Raw genomic sequence first — 24,607 nt, 5'->3', positions numbered from 1 at the left:
AGTGAATCCTAATTAATTAACAGTTAATTAGCTAATGTCATGTTTCAGTTACATTATTTACCCAATTTAGTCATGTCTACTACTATTTCTCATTCTGCTTCTTCTTCTGGCTGCTCCCATTAGGGGTCACCACAGGGGATCCTCTGTCTACATACCCCCCTGTCCTCTATATCTGCCTCTTTCAACCCAACTACCTGCATGTCTTCTCTCACCACATCCATAAACCCCCTCCTTGGTCTTCCTCTTTTCCTTCTTCCTTGTGGCTCCATCCTCAGCATTCTCCTACTGATATACCCCATGTCCCTCCTCTGCACATATCCAATCCATCTCAATCTCGCCTCCCTCACCTTGTCTCTAAAACATCCTACATGCGCTGTCCCTCTAATGAACTAATTTCTAATCCTGTCCATCCTCGTCACTCCTAACGAACACCTCAAGGTCTTCAGCTTCACCTCCTGTCTTTTACTCAATGCCACTGTCTCTAAACCATACAACATCACAGGTTTTACAACAGTCCTATAAACTTTCTCTTTCACTCTTGCAAAGGGAGTGGTAGCTCAGTGGTTAAGGTGGGGGAGTGGTAGCTCAGTGGTTAAGGTGCTGGGTAACTGATCGGAAGGTCAGGGGTTCAAGGGGTTCTCTCTAGCGTGTACCTCCACCTCTCCAGGCTCTTCTTAACCTGTTTCCTACTCTCATATCAAATCACAATATCATCCGCAAACACAGTCCATGAAGACTCCTGTCTGACCTCGTCCGTCAACCTGTCCATCACCACATGCGTCTGTGGTGCTTTTCCTTCGCATGAAACCATACTGTTGCTCACAGATGGTCACCTCTTCTCTCAGCCTGGCCTCTTTCCCATAACTTCATGGTGTGACTGATCAACTTCATTCCCCTGTAGTTACTGCAGGTCTGCACATCTCCCTTATTCATAAAAATCAGTACCAGCACACTCCTTCTCCATTCCTCAGGCATCCTCTTACCTTCCAAAATTTTGTTGAATACCCAGTTGAGTCCTTTAATTTATCTAATTATGGCTTCTATTCTTTCCACACCACTAGGGGGCCCCATGTTACTGCCTGAACATTACACTTTGTGCACAGTAATAGTATAGTGCGCCTTGCATGCGTTTTAAAAATCACTGGGTCCCTTGGTGGCCTGGGGCCATAAAGCAATAGATATACAAGCATGTACTTTGTCAAAAGTCTAGTTATTGCTTGCACTTACATGCTTAGCTATAAAATAGCCAAATCTGCATGAACACTTGGGTAACTCTCTGTGTAAAGCCTCACATGTTAACCATCTGCAAACCTGGGTTTCCTTTGAATGTTACTGTTTCTTTTCATCTCTCAAAAACATTCCAGTAGGTGGACTGGTTATGCTGATTTATGTTTAGGTATAAATCAACATGGAAATGTGTGTGTGTGTGTGTGTGTGTGTGTGTGAGAGAGAGAGTTGGCTCTGACAGTTCCTTAACCTAAGATATGTGGTAATTAGTAATAAATGTGTGTGTAGGACTGTTTTTTGTTTGGATTCCACCTTGCAAAGTCAACTTTGCATAAAAGATTCTGGCGTGACTAAATCTAATACATTTGATATAAATGTAGACATTTTGATCACTCTAGGCTTTAATAATACACAATAAACTAATGAATGACTAAAGATCTCACTTAACTGAAGTTTGACCTGAAAAAAAAACTGAACACACTAGTGGTGTGATAAGTGGAGTGAAGTCTGACACTGTATATATCGCATAAATCTTGATTGAGATACCAAAAGGGATTCCCAGACACGTAAGCTGTACAGTCACATCCTCTTCCACTCACGGCAAAAAGAGGTATAAAAGACACACATCACTGAGATAAGACAACTTCAAACTTAAAAGCAGGCGACTAAACCTGGGAACCGGGCCGACGACATGAACGTCTTTATGTTTTTCTTCCTGACTACTGCAGTGGTTTCTGCAGCAAATTGTGCACCATTTCTATCAGGCAAACATCAGCACAAAAACAGAAAGCCAGTCAACTCCTCCAACCATGAAAGCCAACGGGTATCTCGAGAAGAAAATAATACAGGACTCTACAGTTTAAAAGAAATCATGACGAATGTGAAATCCCTGAAAAAGAACCTAACAGAGAAGGTAAGATTCATATGAATACTTGTGATTAGTAGAATTCCAGATAATGATTAGAAACTTAAGCTAACAATGTATATTTTTTATTTTTTTTTATCAGACACTTCAGAAAAAAGTCAAGAATGTTTTCATGGATAAACTATGCAATGTAAGTAAACATTACTACACCACATATTCATTCAGTCCCAATTCACTTACATTACAATTAGATTTAACATTATTACACAAATATTAACCTGTATTCTCAACATGTATTCTAGAGTGAGATGCTCTGCAAAGCAGGAAAAGTTCTCTCAGCATACAAGGCCTCGGACCTAGGATTGAAGAGTGAGTGGTACTGGAGGCTGCCAAGGCATCTTCACGCTTACTCAAAAGTAAGTGATTGATTTTGAGAATGCAGAACCCTTTTACACCACAGCGATGTTGAATCCTCAATTCTGATTGGTTACAATTTTTCTACAAAACATCACAGCCCGTGGCTGTAAGCTCAATCACAATGTGCCTATTTAAACATGTTTTTGTTGTTATATGATGTTCTCTGTAAAAAGTTTCTTTATGTTTTTGTAAAAAGTCTCCAATAGTCAGTGGTTAGAGTCAGATATTTATCTTCAAAGTTTCCTACACGTATGCAGGACAGAGTTTTAGACTTTGTCGTTGTAGTGATGCATCAAAATTTGTTTGGTAGCTCTCAGAGACCAGCAGCAATACAAAATGTAGAAAGAGGCAAAAGAATGAACAAAAGATAATTGCACTAAAATATAATATGTACAATATAGCTTGTGTTTTGTGATTTCTCAAGCTGCATTTTTTTTGGTGTTTACAGCTGATAAATGATAACTGCACCAATTTTGCAAGACAATCCACAATTTACATGTAATTTAATGTATTTTTACTTTAATAAACGGACATCATAAAAGAGGAATAACACACTAAGATGTACTGTTATAGGAAGATTATTGATATGGATATGCATTTCTACATTTGTGAAAAATCTGAGCACATCGCCACAGGTGTATACCGAGTCTAACTTCTCTGTACCTTCTCTTCAGCAGCAGAACTGCACAGACACAGACGAGATGGAACTCGTTCCACTTCACCAGTTTTTGGATAAAATCCACAGCTGTGCCCAGAAAGAGTATGCAAATGGAAAATAATTTGCATATATACCTATTTATATATCTTTCTATCAGTCATTATTTATGAGCTTATGCATTCGTAATTTATTTGTACATTGATGCAGTATTTATGAATAAAATATTTATGCATATATATTTATGGGACGAACGTTGTTGCTTTTTTGCTTATGCATGCACATTTCTGAAACACAGAGAAATGCTAATTGAAATTTAGCACATGCTAACAAAAGCAAAGCATGGGTCCAACTATAGCTCTTTTAAGGGTCGATCCAAATTAGTACAAAGTTCATCAGACTGATCATCTTCATCCAGCATTTTTATCTTGATATGGCCTGGATCTTGATATGGATATTATCTTGATGGCTTACTGACAATTTAATAGTTTTCACACATTCTCTCACTTGAAGCCACGTATGTGTCTCATCAGCCTGGAGCCATATTACAGGATATTTGGAATTAACTAGGGTAAGGGAAGGACTGTTATTGAAATCATCCAGTACGGAGGTGTGCTAAGAGCTCCACCACCTACTAGAGTGACAATTGGTTAAACACCAATTACATAATTGCAAGACACCCCAACCTGGGTCTTTCGGTTAAATATAATAAGCTGGGGGTTTTTTTCTTCTTACTACTTACCAAACAGAGAGTTGAGGAAAGAGGAACTACCTCATCTCAAATACATTTTAAATACCTATAAAAGTATGACAATCTGTTCATTAATCCGTTTCTGTAGTATAGGAAGAGTAAAACACGTCTACTAGTCATTCATCACACACATAACGCAAAGGGTCTTATTTTTTTGCCTCAAAGGACAAGTCTGCATGGGGGCCTTGATTTTCAAACTAAAAACACTGTGTATTTCTCTCAACCATCAATCACCACCTATCATATCTGTAATGCTCCCCAAAACATTAGTATTAGTGTTATTATTATTTTAAATGCTTGGTATGGTTCCTTTCTTTATCCATAGACATCAATGCACCATAATATTGAACTTTACCATAGTTATCTATTCAGCTCACTTTAATTCATTAGCGCTGGGAAGACTAAGAAAATCTCTCACACACCTTCAACAGTTTTGTAACCTCTTGGAAGACCTTAAAAGCTTTCATACTTTATGGAAAATGTATCAAAGCACTGCAAGTCTTTAAATCTGCTATCTGTAATAAAAACATCTAAAGGTGTAGTTATCATTTATAGTTGCTCAAAAGTATGTTTGAGAAGAAAGGTCTATAGATACAACACTATTGTTTATTGCGCTTTGCCATCCAAATTTGCATATACGGTATCGCCAAACTGCTTCTCTTGGGCCCTTGAGTAAGGCCCTTAACCCGCTGTGCTCCAGGATACAGCCACGATACAGGAGTCGGAACAAGTTGTGATATGCAAAGAAAAGAATTTCACTGTGCTGTAAATGTATGTGACAAATAAAAGATATTCTTCTTTAAATTTAGCAGACATCATTGCCACATTTCTAACAGGTTCAGCTAATTATTAAAATGGTGCAGGAAGTAGTGTAACAGTGCAGGAAGTAAGAAAAAAAAGTGATGGTGATGATAAAGAGGCAACTACTGACAAGAAGATGGGGGAGTCCCTGATCTATACCTTGTGTCCAGAAGAAAGACTCTACGCTTACATTTATGGCATTTGGCAGACATCCTCATCCAGACTTACATTTATCTCATCCATACAACCGAGCAGCTATGGGGTTGAAGGCCTCGCTCTGGGGTCCAGGAGTGGTGTGGCTGGGATTTGAACTCACAAGTCCAATGCCTCAACCACTAAGCTACCACCACCCACCACCACCACTATGCGCTCTCACGTTGGTCTCTCTCCATTCTACAAGGTATTATGATTCATGGATGATGTTAATTGCTAAACTGAACAGTGGTGCTTATATTCAAGTGAATGATGCTAATTAAATAACATACTTACCCATCGCTATAACATTTAGAAATCATTTTTAGGAAGGTCATCGACAGACTGTATTATTCATATTTTTAATCGACACTTACCAAAGCAATCAGGACATGTAAATATGAGGTAAATAATTTAATAAATTAACAAGTATACATGGTACAGCATATTAAATGTAAACAATTTTGTGGCAAATAAAAGATCTCATTTTTGACTACAGTGCACGTGTGGTAGCTGATAAAACGAAACCAAAAACGTTTAGCTAGTGTTATGTAGCGCTACAGTAGGATGTTGAGCAGCATGCAGGTTTATCAGGCCGAATTTCTCACCAAATCAGGTTAGTAGGACACAATACATACATCAAGTTCAAAGACTAAAAAGGAGAAGCATCAAGCGTGTGAATCATATCTGAAGTAGCTTGCTGAAGATTTTAAACTAATCAGGCAGGGCATCAATGTAGTAACATCCTACGCCTGAGGAGCCGTGTCCTTACTGAAACTAACACGTATAAGCCAAAGTTCAAGTAACACCTTTGTTTTGTTTAGTTGTAAAAAACAAAAACAAAAAAAAAAAAAAAACAAAACAAGAAATGCATCATTTGCTGAAAACACATTCTGAAATGAATTGGTGTTTTTACAACAAGCATCAAGAACTGCAATATTCCAGCACATGAGCACTGAATACCTCATGAATTTCCCCTCACGAAAACTTCAGTACTTAGTCCATCTTTACACATCGAACATTAATGTACTCTAATGCAGAAGACTGGCCTGAATCCTGCAGTGAGAATCTGATGAAGATCACTGGAGCAGGGACTCGATTGCAGCCTCTGGCCTGGATGAACGCTTCCTACAAACATGAGTCAAAATATTAACGACTGGATCGCTGTACGCATTTGATTTTACGCTTTTAAAAAGAAACCAAGGGAACACAGCTGTTTTGTTGTCACTACAGGGACTTTGTGTAAAATTGTAATTGTAATGAAAAAATTATAAACAGTAACATACACCGGAGCAGGGTTTTAGAACATACAGTAATCTCATACCTTGTTTACACCAAGCAACTACGCGTTCATAGTTTCTCTCTTATGTGTCACTTTCTGTTATGTGTGGGTGAGTGCGGCTGTATAGAATTTCTTTTTTTTGTTCAAGTAAGAAATGGTAGCCGCTATATCTCGCTGATAAAAATGCAAATGTACTTCACTCATCATGTGTAGAAAATGTGTGCATGCCCAGCTGCTATGCAAAGTTACCGTACTGGGCATGCATGTGGGCATGATCGTTGCCACACTTAAGAAAAACAATTTCTTAGTAACAGATAGGAATATTATACATGAATGCAATCTGACCCACAATATTATTTTGGAAATTCACCTGCGAACAGTATCACATGGTGCTACGCTGTTTGCACAACTTTACGTTGCTATTGCATCACGCAGATGTGCCACATTACTACTGAGAACGTGCTCAAGCAGGAAGTGAAAAAACTGCAGGATGGTGGCCTTAAGGCTAACAAGATACATAAATTAAGCAATGCACTATTATGTGTGAAAAGAGATTGATTCTGGTTAATACGTTTTAAATATCATAACACACACACACACACAAAATGCAACGTCATTACTCAGGGGGGTTACGTTCTAAGTACATGTACTGTAAACAAAAATTGTAAATTACTTGTCATAAATGTTTTATTTATTACTGTATATGAATAATACAATAATAAAAGAGTTTTTCACACGTGTATATGTAATTTATTACACCGAACTTTCGAGCCACTCGCGGCTTCTCGTAAACTATTAGATTTTTCGCGAGTTACTTTTAGTCCGTTCCAAATGAAAAGTCGAGGTTGTGAATTTGAAGCCTGCGAGTATCGAGGTTCCACTGTAAATATATCTTAACAATATATATCTTTTTTGCCACTTTCAAGTTTTCTTTTGTTTATTAAGGCATGCACAAGTCACATTTAATGAGATAAATAAGTATATGTATATATATATATATATATATATATATATATATATATAGTACAGGCCAAAGGTTTGGACACACCGTCTCATTCAAAGAGTTTTCTTTATTTTTTCATGACTATGAAAATCAAGGGCTATTTGACCAAGAAGGAGAGTGATGGGGTGCTGCGCCAGATGACCTGGCCTCCACAGTCACCGGACCTGAACCCAATCGAGATGGTTTAGGGGTGAGCTGGACCGCAGAGTGAAGGCAAAAGGGCCAACAAGTGCCAAGCATCTCTCGGGGAACTCCTTCAAGACTGTTGGAAGACCATTTCAGGTGACTACCTCTTGAAGCTCATCAAGAGAATGCCAAGAGTGTGCAAAGCAGTAATCAAAGCAAAAGGTGGCTACTTTGAAGAACCTAGAATATGACATTTTTCAGTTGTTTCACACTTTTTTGTTATGTATATAATTCCATGTGTTAATTCTTAGTTTCGATGCCTTCAGTGTGACTCTACAATTTTCATAGTCATGAAAATAAAGAAAACTCTTTGAATGAGAAGGTGTGTCCAAACTTTTGGTATGTACTGTGTGTGTGTGTGTATATATATATATATATATATATATATATATATATATATATATATATATATATATATATATATATATATATATGACAAGGCAATCTGTCAGTTATAAGATGCTCAGTGTAAAATGGTCTTAGTTTCATTGGTAAAAGATGAGTCTACACTATGAGCATACATTTTATTCTGCAGGATATGAATAGAGGAAATAAGATCTGACCTGCGCCCAGTCTTGGGTCTGGCCTTGCCACTTTTCGAGGTCCTGGGCCTCTCCAGCCTCATCAAAGACTGGCGCATGCTCTCCTCCGTATATGCAAAATACACGTGGGACAGATCCACCTCGAACGGCTGAAACGTAAGCAAACAGAACACTCAGGAAGCATTATCTAGTCAACGGTCTTTCACCGCATTAAGAGCATTACAGAATTGTATTATGAATTTAAGTGATATTTACATCCTTTTCCTTCTTGTCTGGAACAGGGGTTTGCTTTCTCATGTTGTTCCCTGTGTAGGCCACACATTTCTACAGGAAGAGAGATTTCAGTTTAGTGGAATATACCCACAAGACCGCCACATAGAGTGAAAATATTTTAAAGCACACACCAGTTGCCATTCCCCTATGTCTTCATTCCAGTGTACGTAATTCTCAATCATTTCCTAAAACACACAAAGATTAGGTTGATTAGATGTTGGAAGACAAAAATAAAATTTAGTTTAGGAAATTCAGTCATATAATAGTGTCATATGATTAGGGAATATTTGATAATCCTTTAATGTAATACGTTATTTCAACATATTATTTCGAGAGATACTAACAAATACTGTACAATCTTACCTGGTATTCCTGAGGGATAAAATTGTCTATGATTAGCATTTGCAGGCGGAGTTCTCTGCTGAGTTGGCGGATGTTCTCCAGTAGTCCCTCGATCTCTCTGTGATGTTCCTGTTGAAGGTCCGCCATCTAAAATAAAAGAAGCATACTTATAGCTTTAGTTTGCTTTGTTCCCAAGAATTCCTGGTATAACTGGATAACTGGAACAGGAACTGAAACACTCTTTCATGTGCCTTGCTTTTCTCAACACTACTGTACGCTATAATGATCATTAATAATACACATTCTTTCATCCTTAATATGTCTTAAAACTTTTTTTTTTGGCCCAATCACCATTGGTTTACATATTACAGTTTACTCCAACTGGATTTCTGTAAAGCTGCTTTGTGGTAATGTCCAGTGTCTAAAAAGGAGGTAATAAATTGTAAAAACCTGATCGAAAGCCCACAAGTCTACATTTTGCACCACCAATCTGTGATTCCTGGGCCCTTGAGCAAGGCCCTTAACCACACACCCTTTTGGGTTGAACTGGAGCACTGACTGAACCCTATATCCTCTCATTCAACATCAGTCTCTGATCTAATGCTCTTGTAGCTGACTGATCACAAATCATGCTCCCAAATATAGTGAAAAGCCTTCCCAAAAAAAAATGAGATTATTAGAGCAAATAGGGATTAAATCTGGAACAGGATGTTCACATAGCACATATAGAGTGATGATGAGGTGTTTACAAATTTAAGAAAACTGTCTCATGATGTTCATTCTGAAGAACATTTAAGACAAATAAACTCCCAAATACATAGACATAAAACATTATGTACACACATTAAAAACAGGACTGCTCTGATCACACCAAATTATAATTCTGGCAGAAGCAAAATTCTTTAACACCCAAAGATTTTCATGAACATACCTCTGACTTTGCTGCCATCAACATGGTCCAGACTTTCTTCAATTTCTTAGTCTTGCCTTGGGCCTCTTCTTGCAAACTGGTATATTTTTCCTCAATGTCCAAACGCTCTTGCTATTGGGAGACACAACAGACACACACACACATTCTGAGTAACACAGAACAATCCCAAATAAAACCAATCTTGACATCACCCAAACAAGGCCAGACTTGAGTAAATGAACTGACCTGCTGTAATGTCATTAGTGCTCAGTTTATTGGTGGTGCTAAACTGATGCTTATTTAGAAAGCCTACCTCCTTCTCCTCCAGTTCTCTGCGAAGCTGCTCGGCTCTTTTCCGTCTCTCCTCCAGCTCATTGTTGGATTCTTCTAGAAGCTTCTCCTGCTCCTCTGCCTTGGCCAACAAGTCAACTCCGCCAACAATTACCTTCTTCTCCAAAGCAGACAGTTTTTCAAGTAAAAGGTGGTGTTCCTGTCTGCAAACCAAAATGAGTGTCAAACAAACAAACTAAATATTACAGGTCAGGTTCTAATAATTTGACCAGACAGGATCCTTTTAACTGAAGCTTAAAACCCTTCTAAATTCTGAAAATGAAAACCAAAAATACTCCACACCCCTCCTTAACCTGAAATTTCTACATCTTAAATTTCCAAGGTGGAATTCCTAAATTAACATATCTGTAACAGGTTCCTTACATGAGCAGAGATAAATACATCACTATATTAGCCAATTAGATTGTTGCTTACAAAAGATATGCATAAAGGCATTTATATTTTAGCCCATTTTGTTGCTCGAGCTTATGGATAAAGAAAATAATTCCCAGGATAATTTCCCATTTCAGAGTCAAGACAAATGCAGAAATAATAATCTAAGTCTTCTTGTGTAAATAACATTTGGAAGTCACAAACCACAAGTAGTTAAAATCTAAATGGTTTGTAAAAGGACTCACTGGGCTTTGAGTAAGTCTTTCTCACGCTTCTCCAGCTCTGCTCGAGCTTTGTTGCGCTCCTCCTCCTCCATGTCCAGCTTGGCCTCCAGGGCCTTCCGCTCCTCCTCAATCTTCGCCTGCATCTCTGCCATCTTGCCTGGGGACACCTTCTTCTTTCCTGTAAGTGAAGGGGGAAAATGATTTTTTTTTTTTTTTTAATGTATTTTTGCAGCTTTGGCTGTCTGCTTAACATTACTTTTGATTATTTTTGTTTGATTGGCCCCACGCCTCTGTCACAAAACATTATTACTCATATATAGTTGTGCAATTCTTAGTCATTTTATTTTGACGTGAAATGTGTGGGTGGAGTTGTTAAGGTCAGTGAAAACTTTTCTTCATTTGATGATTACTGACTAACTAAGTAAAGTTAAGCCAGCTAAGTGACTAAACACATTACAAAATGTATCTCCGTTCGCACAATGCACCAAATCGCTGTTGATGTGTCATTAGAAATTAGCCAGATAAAATCATTTGGCAGACAAACAAAAGTGTGTACGTAATTGTGCAGAAAACCCAGCAAAGAAAGCTTGGCGTTGCATTAATAGCACCTGCTCATGTTTCCGCAATGTCGTTTGAAAACAGTTCTATAAAAGGCAATAGATACCACTGAGATAGCAAAATTAGCAGCCTACTTGCATCAGGGTTTTGTATGAGGAGAGATTCCATTTATAGAGAAAAAAGTTGGAAAAAAGTTGGAATGCCGACAAGATGTTCACCCCAAACCCAGAGTTGATTTTAGAGTTGAAAATAAATTAATGAAGCACTGAGGAGGAAACAAACCATAAGAGTGTTAAAGTGAGACATTTGATTTGTCAACTTTCATCATTTAAAAATGGGAGTGTACCTGTGGCTGAACCAGGGCCTACATTCAGAGACACAACTTCACACGTCTGGTTCCTTCTTAAAAGCAATTTTTAAACAACTGAAATCTGAGTGTATGCAAATATTTAAACCACACTATCACTGAATCATTAAAAAAAAAAGACAATGGACAAATTGTGACGGCTAGACGACTGGGTCAGAGCCTCTCCAAAACTGCAGCTCTTGTGGGATGTTCCTGGTCTGCAGTGGTCAGTATCTATCAAAAGTGCTCCAAGAAAGGTGACAGTATTATGGATAAAGAGGATTTATCTAAAAACATTGAAGTAACACTGCAAGAGACCAGCCAGAAAGATAATACTGGCTTTAACTGGATCCCCCAGGGCAACGATCCTAAGAACACCTCCAAAACTTGAATAAAAAAATTAAAGTGACCTTCATAAGCTGTGACCAATCTGTGGAGAAAGTGTCTGAGCATGTAGACCCACAAACCTGAGTGCCTTTTGAGTAAAAGACAATCTTCTGACCCACTGAAAATCTGATAATAATAAATAAAACCTACATTAAATTACCATTTTAGACATTATTTTGGCCTTGTATTAAAATAAAGGAGATAAACAATAAAATGTAAAAGTTTTCGAGTTTGAATGTCTTTAGCCTGGTTAGAGGTAAATTTTTGCCATCAAATGCATATTATATACATTTTTAAAAAGAATGACAATGATAAATCAGAGACGGGAACACGACCACAACCGTGATGCTCGACAAATCGTCCGGAAAGGAAAGAACAAACATAAAAGAGAAACGGATAAAAGATAGATCAAAAGATTAAAAAGGCTGTATTTTTCATCAGATCCTGTCATAGTGCCTGCAACTGACCCAGATTCAAAGACTCAGCTGCTAGTATGTTAAGTATCAGTCAACTGTTCACTCAGTCCACTGTATTGCAGGGATGTTGGTTTATATCAAAGAAACAGGGGTGTAACTAAATTATTAATCCGACTAAACAAAACCAGCACTTAAAGAGAGGTTTGATAGTGACCATATAATAAGCTGCAGAAGTGCAGAGGTAATAAAAAGAACATGGCAAAGAAAGGAAGTGTGTAGTGCAGTGTGGTCACTGTTTAATAATGATCATTTACTTGTAGCTAAATGTCCTCTAAATGATCTTGCATCGAGTGGCTTTGGGCTTTCGTATGCATCAGCACTAAACCTGTGGCATTATAGAATGCTTTACTGTAAACCACAGTTAGTGTGTGATGTCAGAGTGACTCAGCTGTTGATTGATAAAAGTCTTGTTTGCTTTGGTTACTATAGGGGTATTTTTTTTTAGTTTACCCTGGTATATAGTTAATGCCTGGCAGTGATGTTACCATGATGTCTCTTTGTGGTCTTGACTGCCTGCTCTGATTGGCTGTGAACTCTTTCTATTATGTTTTTCTCTGCCTCTATCCTTCTTTCTCACTATGCCGTTGCTGTGTGCTTTGAAAGTGCCTGGAGGTTAGTGCACAGGGTGAAAGAAAAAGGATTTATAATGGCCATATGGGATGAGCGTGTGCCATTGTGTTTACAACAGAATTCACATTGTATATAAAGCATAAATGACCTTCCATCCAGTCCACAACACTTAGTTTTCTAATATAAGCACTACCAAAAGCTTTATAAAAATTAGTTTGTGAACAATATTGATCAATTAATTGATTAATCAAACCAACAATGCCGGTATACTGTGTAGCTGTAATTACAACACTGAAGAGACATCCTGCTTCCCTATGTCAGAGTAATGATCATCAGTTCTGCAACACATTGCAACAGCGGACATAATATATTGCAGATTTGCAGAATTTTATGCATCCATAGAGACTACACGAAGTGTGTGATTATAATACAAAACAGAGTGGATTATGTACGAACAAGCTGCATGTCTTGCAAAGCTGCAACATCTGTAAATTACAAAGAAGTACAGCAATCGGAGAACAAAATGAGACACAGACTGCTTTTTTTTTTTTTTTTTTATCTCATTACAGACACAAGCAACAATGGCAAAAAGGTGACAAATCAAATCTACCAGACACTCACTTTTAATTGAAACCTACCTAAAAACTATTCTGTACATTTCACAGTACATTTTTTCGACAACCTCAAAAATGCTAAGTTCATATTCTTCTTCTTCTTTCGGCTTCTCCTATTAGGGGTCACCACAAGGGATCATCTGTCTCCATACCCTCCCTGTCCTCTACATCTGCCTCTTTCAAACCAACTACCTGCATGTCTTCTCTCACCACATTCATAAACCTCCTCCTTGGACTTGCTCTTCTTCTCCTTCCTGGTGGCTCCATCCTCAGCATTATCCTATCGATATACCCCATGTCCCTCCTCTGCACATGTCCAATCCATCTCAATCTTGCCTCCCTTATCTTGTCTCCAAAACGTCCTACTTGCGCTGTCCCTCTAATAAACTAATTTTTAATCCTGTCCATTCTCATCACTCCCAACAAAAACATCTTCAGCTCTGCTACCTCCAGCTCCACCTCCTGTCTTTTACTAAATGCCACTGTCTCTAAACCATACAACATCGCAGGTCTCACCACAGTCCTATAAACTTTCCCTTTCACTCTTGCAGATACTCTTCTATCACAAATCACTCCTGCCACTCTTCTCCACCCACTCCACCCTGCCTGCACTCTTTTCTTCACTTCTCTAACATTACTTTGCACTGTTGACTCCAGGTACCTGAACTCCTCCACCTTCTCCACCTCTTCTCCCTGCAACCGCACCACTCCACTGCCCTCCCTCTCATTCACACACATGTACACTGTCTTACTCCTACTGACTTTCATTTCCCTTCTCTCCAGTGTCTACCTCCACCTCTCCAAGCTTTTCTGAACTTGCTCCCTACTCTCACCACAAATCACAATATTATCCGCAAACATCACAGTCCAGTGAGACTCCTTTCTGATCTCGTCCGTCAACCTGTCCATCACCACTGCAAACAGGAAAGGGGTCAGAGCTGATCCTTGATGCAGTCCAACCTCCACCTTGAACCAGTCTGTCATTCCTACTGCACACTTCACTGCCGTCACACTGTCCTCATACATGTCCTGCAACACCCTCACACACTTCTTTGACACACCTGACTTCCTCATACAATACCACAGCTCCTCTCTCGGCACCCTGTCGTACACTTTCTCTAAATCCACAAACACACAATGCAACACCTTCTGACCTTTTCTATACCTCTCCAACATTCTCAAAGCAAGTAATGCATCTGTGGTGCTCCTTCATGGCAGGTAACCATACTGTTGCTCACAGATGGTCACCTCTTCTCTCAGCCTGGCTTCCAAGACTCTTTCCCATAACTTCATGGTGTGACTGATCTACTTTATTCCCCTGTAGTTACTGCAGGTCTGCACATCGCCCTTATTTTTAAAGATCGTTATCAGCACACTCCTTCTCCATTCCTCAGGCATCCTCTCACCTTCCAAAATCTTGCTAAACAATCTTGTTAAAAACTCCACTGCCATCTCTCCTAAACATCTCCATGCTTTTACTGGTATGTCATCTGGTCCAACCGACTTTCCACTCTTCATCCTCTTAATCGCTGCTCTCACTTCCTCCTTATTAATCCTATCCACTTCCTGCTTCACCAACTCCACACCATCCAACCTTCTCTCTCTCTCTCTCTCTCTCTCTCTCTCTCTCTCTCTCTCTCTCTCTCTCATTTTCCTCGTTCATCAGCTGCTCAAAATACTCCCTCCATCTTCTCAACACACTCTCCTCACTAGTCAACACATTTTCGTCTCCATCCTTTATTGCTCTAACTTGCAGCACATCCTTCCCAGCTCAGTCTCTCTGCCTGGCCAACCTGTATAAATCCTTTTCTCCTTCCTTAGTGTCCAACTTCTCATACAGCTCCTCATATACCTTTTCCTTGGCTTTCGCCACATCCCTTTTCACCTGCTGCAGCATCTCCTTGTACTCCTGCCTACTTTACTCATCACTCTGTCAATCCCAATTCTGTTTTTCTTTTTACTTATGCTTTCCTGCACTTCCTCATTTCACCACCACGTCTCTTTGTCTTCCTTTCTATTTCCAGATGTCACACCAAGTACCTTTCTAGCTGTCTCCCTTATCACTTCTGCAGTAGTTGCCCAATCATCCAGCACCTCTTCACCACCACCAAGCCCCTTTCTGACCTCTTCCCTGAATCTTATACTACAGTTTTCCTACTTCAGTTTCCACCATCTTATTCTTTTTTCAGTCTTCACTCTCCTCCTCTTCTTCTTCACCTCTAAAACCATCCTACAGACCACCATCCGATGCTGTCTAGCTACAATGTCCCCTGCCAATGCCTTAGTCTATAATCTCCTTAAGGTTGCATCTCCTACCTAGAACATAGTCCACCTGTGTGCACCTTCCTCCACTCTTATACGTCATACTATGATCCTCCTTCTTCTTAAAATAAATCACCTCTTATCTCATCACCTCCTCGTCACCTCTGTTCCCTTCACCTACATGGCCATTAAAGTCTGCCCCAATCACCAATCGTTCATTGCTAGGTACACCATCTACCATTTCATCTAACTCTCTCCAGAATTTTTCCTTCTCCTTCATCACACAGCCCACTTGTGGAGCATAAGCACTGATGGAATTTATCATCAGCCAAGTTCATATTGAAGATCACTAATTGATGACTGGTAGGATGCCAGGTTTCTTGATTCAAACTCATTCCTACATTTCAGTTAATCGGACACACAATATCAAATATTGTTTTATGCTAATACAAACATTTTTTTACTAAAAGAGACACCAAAATTAACATATTAATCATTTATCCTAATCAGTTCATTGGAAAAAGATGTCCAGAAATCCCCCCAATTACGGTATGAGTAAGCGTGTCTGTGCATGTTATCAATGTACAACTTGATTAGAGATTGATTTGTGGTTAACTTCATTAGCCACAGACTGCATCATTAAACCATTAACTTTTTCCCAGCTAGCATTACGTGCAAGAGAGAGAGAGAGAGAGAGACTCCAACCTCGTCTTTTCCTGCGCCTCTCTCCACCGTCTGTAGCATCGTCCTCCCCTTCGTCCATCTCGTCAGAACCGCTGCCCTCTGACCCAGAGATCTCTTCTCCTGGAAATATTAGACAGTCAAGCCTTGTGGATTACATCCATTTTATATTTCTGAATCCTTATATTTAAAACATTAACAGTGTAGGCTGTAATTTCACAGGTAATTTGCGAAGGGAGTTAAAATCCACTCAGCACCCAATCAAACCCAATTCCCTCTGCTGAAACATCTAGCGCCACATTTTAAATTTTAAAATGCTGTTCATTATTAATACCTGCAAAATGTATTAAAACTATTTTTGCACTGAATATTTACAATCTACCGCTATGTAGGTATTGTGTATTCAAATGTTATTCTAATTGCTCACTGTGTTCTTCTCAAGCATTCGTGGCACCAGAATATACAGTGTACAAAAATACAGTGAAAAAATATCTCAGATGCAGATTAATTATACATCGAGCACGAGAGCTGCGGCTCTGTTTAAACACTGGCCTACAGATCAGACTGAAAATGACGATATTAGAGCGCTTGTAAAACATCTGTGTGATACTATAACTAGAATAGCCATTTATACTTTCAATGAAATGGTACAAATGCTTGATAGTTATTCTTGTGTACCTTCTTCCAACTTTTTCTTGAGCTCTTCGATCTCCTTCTGAAACTGGCGCAAAAGTGCATCTTTGGGGTCTTCGTTGATCCTTGCTTTATTCTTGATATTCTTTGCACGGTTAGCGTAGCGCAAGGTGCTGATGGTCTCATCGTAGTTGTAGTCCGCTGGCCCAATGTTTGCGCACTAAAGGAAGAGCAATAATTGAATTTAACCTTAAAATAGGGCCAATTTCTATTTTATTAGTTCTGCCTTGCAGTCATGCTGACTGTGCATCCAAAACAAACCAAAACAAACTCTAAATCTAATCAATTATTCAAGATCTCCGAGAATTTTTGTGCGTGTTTGTGTGCGTCTTTACCATCATGGTTTTGGAGTTTCCTCCCAGAGAGTCCTGCAGCAGGCGTGTGAGTTTGGAATTCCTGTAGGGCACGTGTGTGCTCTTCCCATCCACCAAAGCGGAGATCACGTTCCCCAGAGTCGACAGGGACAAGTTGATCTTCGTGGCCTCTTTAAGACGCTGGCCAGTGGCTCCTGTCTTTCCCTGCCTCTCAGATCCCTGACCACCAAGAAGCATCCATCGCAAAACATTAATTCAATGAAACAGAAGAAAAACGTTCATGTTTGGCTTGTTTTTTTGTTTGCTCCCCTCACCGCAAGGTCCACCAGGTGCAGTTTGCCCATGCGCACATGCTGGTTTCCATCGATGCCCTTCTCGCTGCACTCGATGGTGATGGTGAAGATGGCGTGAGATCGGGAGCTGTGCTCATTCATGTTGGTAGCACCAACCGAGCCTGCAGAAACAAAGACAAGTGGCTTCGTGTAATTGGTTCATTCTTATCAATAAAGGACACATTTATTTGTCTATACATACACATCTACAAAACAATAAAAAATATTATACGACACTACCAATGTCTCTTATAATTTAACAATTTAACTTCATGTCTTCTCCACTAACTTCTTCATCTCTATCTTATGCCATATTAGAACCACACTCACTGACCACTGTATTAAGAACACATGCACACCTGTTGTTTATGCATGTAATTATCCAACCAGCCATTTGACAGCAGCAGAATGCTTAACATCATGCAGATACACACGAAGAGCCTCAAATCACATCCATGAGAATGTGAGGAAACATTAGAATGATATATGAAAAAAATAATATTAATAATTTTTAAAAAGTTCTCAGTGACTTCAATTTATGGTTGTTTGTACCAGACTTGCACTTTTGGCACCGGACCAGGCAATGATTCTTCCTATCTTGACCTGTTCAGTTTGGGTCAGCTTATGCCCACTGTAGCCTCAGATTCCCGTTTTCAGTCGACAGAAATCAAATGCAATGTGGTGTTCTGATATTGTAGCCCATCTGCATCACAGCGATACATTCTAAGATGCTTTTATGCTCACCACTGTTTTAAAGAGGTTATCAGAGTTTCTGAAATCTTCCAATCAACAACCAGAACTAAAATTCACTAAATGTTTTTTGTTTTACACACCATTCTGTGTAAATCCTAGACAAATTCTGAAATACTTAACCCAGGTCACCTAGTACCAACAAATGCCATATCAGTCATAAGGGATCCCTTAAAGTGTGACTCATGTGACTGGCTAACTGTATAACTGAATAAATGGAAAGACGTGCATTACTTCATACTACAGTGGCTGGAAAGTGAACTTTGGACCTAAACAGAAGCCCAGAACCAGCATCCAGGTGTTGCTGATGTTTATAACAAGCATGGACCAGAAACATGCAAACAGTAAAAAAACTCTTACGATTCTTGTGCCCCAGAGTCATAATTCGGTCCATATCGTCAGCATTGTTCACAACGTAGCCGGATAGGTCTTTAATGTAGACTCCCACATCTGGCCGTTCTTTCACCTGGTTTGGGGATTTTTTTTTTCCAAAAACGTGCAAATGAGTTAATGGAACTTGTGAATACACTAAACATGTGAGGAATATTCGAAGGAAATGAGAAGTTGAAGAGATAAAAGCATGAGAAAGAAACTCCTGACAGTTCCACATTTTATCATACCATCAGTTCATAACCACAGGTTACCAAATCAGTTCCTGGAAACTCATTATCAGATGCCTAGTCATGCTTGTTAAAAATAAATTAATATATAAATAGCATGATTTATCAGTGTGCTAAGACAGTTGGTGGAAAGAATAAAACAGCATTAATCACTATAGAGCTGATTGGTTAGCCTATACTCCTGTGGTGTAAGCTTAATTTGCTGGTTAATTCCAGTGTGTTCCTATTTTAGTTGGATTCTTGATAATAAAATAAGATGCTCCACTGAAGGTGAATGAGGGATGCAAAACATCTGCTAATTTACAGCCCAATTTTGCATTTCTGTATTAATAGGAAGGTCATGCACCATCAAAAAGTGATGATTACTTAATAGTTACTTAATCAATGATCAGTGTGTAGGCAGTCTGTTTCTCACCTCCAGTCTCTGCAACTGGTCCTTCCCCAACAAGTCCCTCACTTCCTCATTATAGATCTCCAAGTATGAGACTCTAACTAAGAACCTGCAATCGTTAGAAATAAGGAAGATTTGGTCAGCGGTGCATATGTGGGTTCTTTGTGGGATTAATGAAATGAAAAATATGTATTGACATGTAAATACAAAAATACATTATTTATAAATATACAGGTGTCATCCTAAAACCAACACTTCTGAACAAGTTTCAGTAGCTGGTCTAATAATGTTTCCCCCTGTTGGTGTAAACCCAGAAAACAAGCTAAAACCAGCACAGCTCGGAGCATAGGAAAAAGTGAATGCATTACACATTGAATGGTAGAAAAATTAACAATCAGGCACTGATGATGTACTCACCTGGTGTCTCCCTCCGCTTTAGCAATGTGGCCGAAAATGTGAGCAAATGAATTGGGTATAATCCCTCTCAGCTCAGGAACTGCTCTCACTCCCTCCATGGTGAAGGTTTTCCCTGTGCCAGTTTGTCCATAAGCAAATATGGTTCCTGGGGAGAAATTAAAGACCACAAGAAAACGTCCACTGTTATTCTATATACAAGCATTGGGCCTCTTTCATCAAACTAACTACAAAAAATTTCTTCACATATCCTTCAAATGAGTGTTTACACAAGAAATTCTGTTATAAAATCCACAATCCTGTATTCATATCTACTGAGGTTGTGCAAATTTTAAAACATGATTAGCCTTAAATAAACCTAGATTTTAAAACCTACGATTTCCAAAAATAACAGCTTTTTATATACAGAACATGTCGAGTTTAAACACCTTATTTTTTTATGAGATTTACAGTGTTTTGCAGACACTGTTATCCAGACAACTTCGAGAACAATTTTAGGGAATATATATAAATGCATACTTCTGCAAGTTCACGGTCAATTAAAGTATAATGTGTCTAAATTATATGAAGATGTACAAAGCAAAATCTGATTTGCCACAATTCTTGTAAATCCAGCAACGAAAATTTGTTGATTTACCCACTATTCTTTATGTTACTTAATGTTATTGAGGTTTGCCAGAATTACACAGTCTGGCTTTGGGTTTAAGTTGCTAGGGTGTCCACCTTTTCATTCGTAAATAATGTACCTCGGTGTAGAATTATAAGCTTTAAATTGTATGAAAATGGTCTTATAACCCTGGCTAGACTGATAGGTCAACAAATGTGTCTTTAAATCACTGCTGATATCTTTTGTCCTTGGTGTTCATGAACACTTATGAACAGCAAATGACTTATATAGAGAGTGTCAAACTTGAGAGGGCATTTTTTTATTTAGTTTTCTTTTTAATCAGAACACATGCACACACACACACACACACACACACACACACACACACACACACACACACACACACACAGACCCTTCATCCCTGGGTTTACCTATCAGAACATAGGTTGTCTGTACCTGAAAAATAAATTAGTATGTATTTGAATTAGATAGAATATAAGATTTGACCTTAGCTGATAATAATTTGTGGCCTTATTTACTGCCCCACAGGCAGCTTTCTCAAATTAAAAAAGAAAATTATAAGACAGTACTAGTAACAGAACTCCCACGTTCTTAATTTGCATTCACTCGAGCCTGAGAATGTTACAATTTCAGGTTCAATTTCTAGATAAAATCAGTGTGAAGTAAAACAAAACGCTTCCATAAGCAGGGAAATTTTCATATGCCGTTTCTTTTAATACGGCAGAACGTTTTATTTATGCTGGGGCAAACTGCATTCACACTTGTTTTTTTCGGTTCCTCCCACATCGATCAAATCTGCCATAAAAGTGGGGCCTCTACCGCTGCTCAAATTGACACACCCAAAATATTCTATAAAGGAGAAATGTAGATAAGGCAAGTTAATAAAGATCAACACACTACAGCACTGATAGTCCAATTAAGTAGCAGTAATTAGGTTTTTCTTAAACACATCCTTTTACTATGCCACCTTTGCATTGTCAAGTATATAAAACTATATAAAGCAATCTATATAGCTGCCCGCATCAGAGTTAAAACACTGTTGATGCGCACCAACAAAGCCAAAAATGGACCAGCACCTCTTTATTACTGCACTCCCTACAATCCTCAACCACTGCTTGACTGGTCCCACCATCTTTCTGGGTACAAGGAAGACAAGCTTCCAGGATCTTATCTGTATTGGCACCGACTTGGTGGAATGAACTTTCACTTGATATCCAAACATCTGTGTCTCTAGCAGTCTCTTCAAATGGCCACTCATTTTCAGAGCTTCCCGAAGTAACACTTCTTTAATTTCTCTCCCAACACAGTTTTAAACAGATGATATTCTTAGTCTGTACCCTAATAAACCAGCATTTGGATATATGTATTGAAGGGAGACAGCAGAGCACATTTTAAGTCACTCTGTATAAGGGCTTACAAGTAAGCCCTTATGAAAGTAATCATGATAGCTTCCATGAATTAAAATGTAAGTATAAAGCCTATAATTTCCCAGATAGCTGCATTTTTATATACAGAACATATTGTCTAAATTAAACACCTTATTTTTCATGGCATTTTTTAGTGTTGTGCAGAAACATGGTTGTACAGGAGTCTTATAGAAGAGCTTTGGGTTCTCCATTAAAAACACTTTCCTGTGATAGTTCACAAAGTCATTGACTATCGAGAATATTCTGTAAAAATTAACCTAACCCTACCAAAAATATTTTGTAAATCTGACATGGAATTTTCACCTCCTTTGGATTACACAAACATTTCACCACAAAAGGTTAATAAGTCAAACCCAATAGTCATAGACTACAAAGACGACATGCTCTTGTTAGTTCTGTTGGTTAAATCAACTTCCACTAAATGTCTAAACAGCTGGGTGTCTAACAAAAAGGTTAAAACTGAGCTCTCTTTAAAAAAAAAAATAATTATAAAAAAATCATAATTTCTTTTTTTTTTAAAGGTTACGATGGAGCAAAATATGCAACGTTTTTAATGTTCATCTTTAAAAAAAATAAAAAGTGAATTAAAGCTGGCCTCACATGACTCGAAATGTGTTCACGTAAATAAACCAAATGAAAAATTACCTCCTTAGAGATATTTATTCACATACCATTATATCCCTCCAACACCGAATCAATAATGGGTCTGGCTGTTAAATTGTACACATCGAGCTGTTTGCTGTCAGGCCCGAACACGGTGTCGAAGGTGAAGGTTTTGGGTGGTTCGTTGGTCATCTCAAGCTTGTTCACCGTAATAGTTCCTCGGATTTCGTCCACAGACACCGACTGCTTGTATCCTGTCGCCTTCTCTTTTTGGTTTAGAGGTCGACATCGGACCACCACCTTCACATTGTCGCTCACCTCCAACTTCTCGTGCTTGTTGCTCTGCAAGGAAGCACCAGAGAGATGGTCAGAACAGCAGAACATCTCCATCTCCACATCATTACATTATATCATAAAACAGTGAGATACGAAATAAAAAAAGATTAATCAAAAATACATTCAAAACATGTCCAATAATAGCTTTTTCTACCTAAAATAAAACAGCACAGCTTTGCTGTAGTATGTTTATTAGCTGCTTCACAAGGATGCTAAGCAACCAATACATTAGCACATATAACCTTTAGCTCGTAGCTATGGCTATTTATTATTTCTAATTATTATTTATTTATTAGCTACGTATAGTAAATAGTACAAATGTATAACTGTAAAGCTTGAGAGGTTTTGCTATAACTGTCAGTCTCGCTTCTGAACTGCTGCCTGCTGAGCCGCCATGCTATGCTAAGATATGCTAAGATATGCTAAGCTAGCCTAGCCAAAATGAAGTTAGTTGTCTTGACAACCATCGGTATTTTGCTAGCGGGGTTTGCTAGCTAACGGCTAAAGCCCAAATATCATCTCGGGTTTTTATTTATATTTTTAAGTATTTTTATATAAACAAACGCCACTGTCAAGACGCAACTGTAGCAGATAATTAATATAAAAACGCGTATCAGTGAATAACACGAAGACGCAAAAATGTCTGCCGTTTATCGATACATGTAGCACGGAACCTAGCAAGCTAATAGGCAAGGATGAAAATATAGGAACCTCGGGATGAGTAGGGGGTTAGAAAGATGGACATTTTACACGCTTACCGGCATTTTATTAATCTTCAGTATGCTGTATGGAGGCCAAGAAAGAAAATGAGGTTCCTGTCGGATGAACAGTGGGTCGGACTGTGTTATTTGTCCATGCTCAGATGCCCATCCCAAACAGCGGCCCTGGGGGGGATAAGATCACCGGGATACACTGAGACTGCGCACTGACTCACTCACTCACGCACGCACGCACGCACGCACGCACACACACAGGTTTGAATGTATTATGAGGACTTTGTCTGTCAAGTTATACCGTGGTTTAAAGGGACACATCTTTCGCATTGTGTTACAGTGATGCTATAAACATAAAAAAAAAATCGATTTGGCCCTAAGTGAGACAAATTTCTCTTCAGAATTCCTCTACACGAAATTACACTCATTTCAGACAGGCCTGACATTATAGTCCTATATGAGGACCTGCCTCCGACAGACATACCATTATCAGGTTAACAATACACCAACAAGACATAACACGGCATTAGATGAACAGACATGTATGTTTTATTAATTCTTAATCAAACACAAAAAAGACAAGGCACTTTTTAAATGTCATAAAGATGGGACACAGACAGAACTCAATTAAATGAGCAAAAGCATACAACCATCGAGAATAATTGAAAAGATGTATGATGGGAAATGGCTTTGTTTAGGATTATAAAAGGCAAAGAAATGAGAATTAATATTCTACATTAATAAAATAAATTGTATTGCTTATAAATATCAAACCAACATTTATAACCTAAATAAAAACAAGCTAGCATTTCCCCTTTGGTGTCTATTTCCTTCAGATCCCTATAAAAAAAGGTAATCACTCAGAAGACATGAGCAGTGTGTACTGCACATGACCAATATAATGGTGTATATAAATATGGTTATACAGTGAGGAAAATAAGTATTTGAACACCATGCTATTTTGCAAGTTCTCCCACTTAGAAATCATGGAGGGGTCTGAAATTGTTATCGTAGGTGCATGTCCACTGTGAGAGACATAATCTAAAAAAAAAATCCAGAAATCACAATATATGATTTTTAAACTATATATTTGTATGAT

At 38.5% G+C, this 24,607-nt stretch overlaps 1 protein-coding gene across 1 annotated transcript; it reads right to left on the bottom strand.

Moving 5' to 3' along the window:
- Window positions 1-5,309: 5,309 nt before the first annotated feature.
- Window positions 5,310-23,722, bottom strand: kif3a (kinesin family member 3A). Its single transcript, XM_046859966.1, has 17 exons — window positions 23,554-23,722; window positions 22,528-22,801; window positions 19,805-19,949; window positions 19,412-19,496; window positions 18,737-18,842; window positions 17,609-17,748; window positions 17,316-17,513; window positions 16,966-17,140; window positions 16,312-16,410; window positions 10,415-10,571; window positions 9,760-9,940; window positions 9,468-9,578; window positions 8,558-8,683; window positions 8,326-8,379; window positions 8,177-8,245; window positions 7,943-8,070; window positions 5,310-6,036 (listed from the first exon to the last, which is right to left on the bottom strand). Exons 1-17 carry the CDS (start codon window positions 23,557-23,559, stop codon window positions 5,988-5,990), a joined length of 2,103 nt encoding a protein of 700 aa, XP_046715922.1. The 5' UTR covers window positions 23,560-23,722; the 3' UTR covers window positions 5,310-5,987.
- Between the last annotated feature and the right edge of the window lie 885 nt (window positions 23,723-24,607).

Source organism: Silurus meridionalis, chromosome 10 (assembly GCF_014805685.1).
Source record: "Silurus meridionalis isolate SWU-2019-XX chromosome 10, ASM1480568v1, whole genome shotgun sequence".
NCBI lineage: Eukaryota > Metazoa > Chordata > Actinopteri > Siluriformes > Siluridae > Silurus > Silurus meridionalis.
The sequence above is the reverse complement of the archived record's forward strand: the minus strand, read 5'-3'. Positions and strand labels throughout refer to the sequence as shown.

Excerpts from the sequence above, each read along its gene's own strand:
- kif3a (XM_046859966.1), bottom strand. Across the intron at positions 19,950-22,527 it reads GGTGTTGGAGGGATATAATG|GAACCATATTTGCTTATGGA; the intron begins GTATGTGAATAA and ends ATTTCTCCCCAG. Across the intron at positions 8,380-8,557 it reads TTATCCCTCAGGAATACCAG|GAAATGATTGAGAATTACGT; the intron begins GTAAGATTGTAC and ends TGTGTGTTTTAG.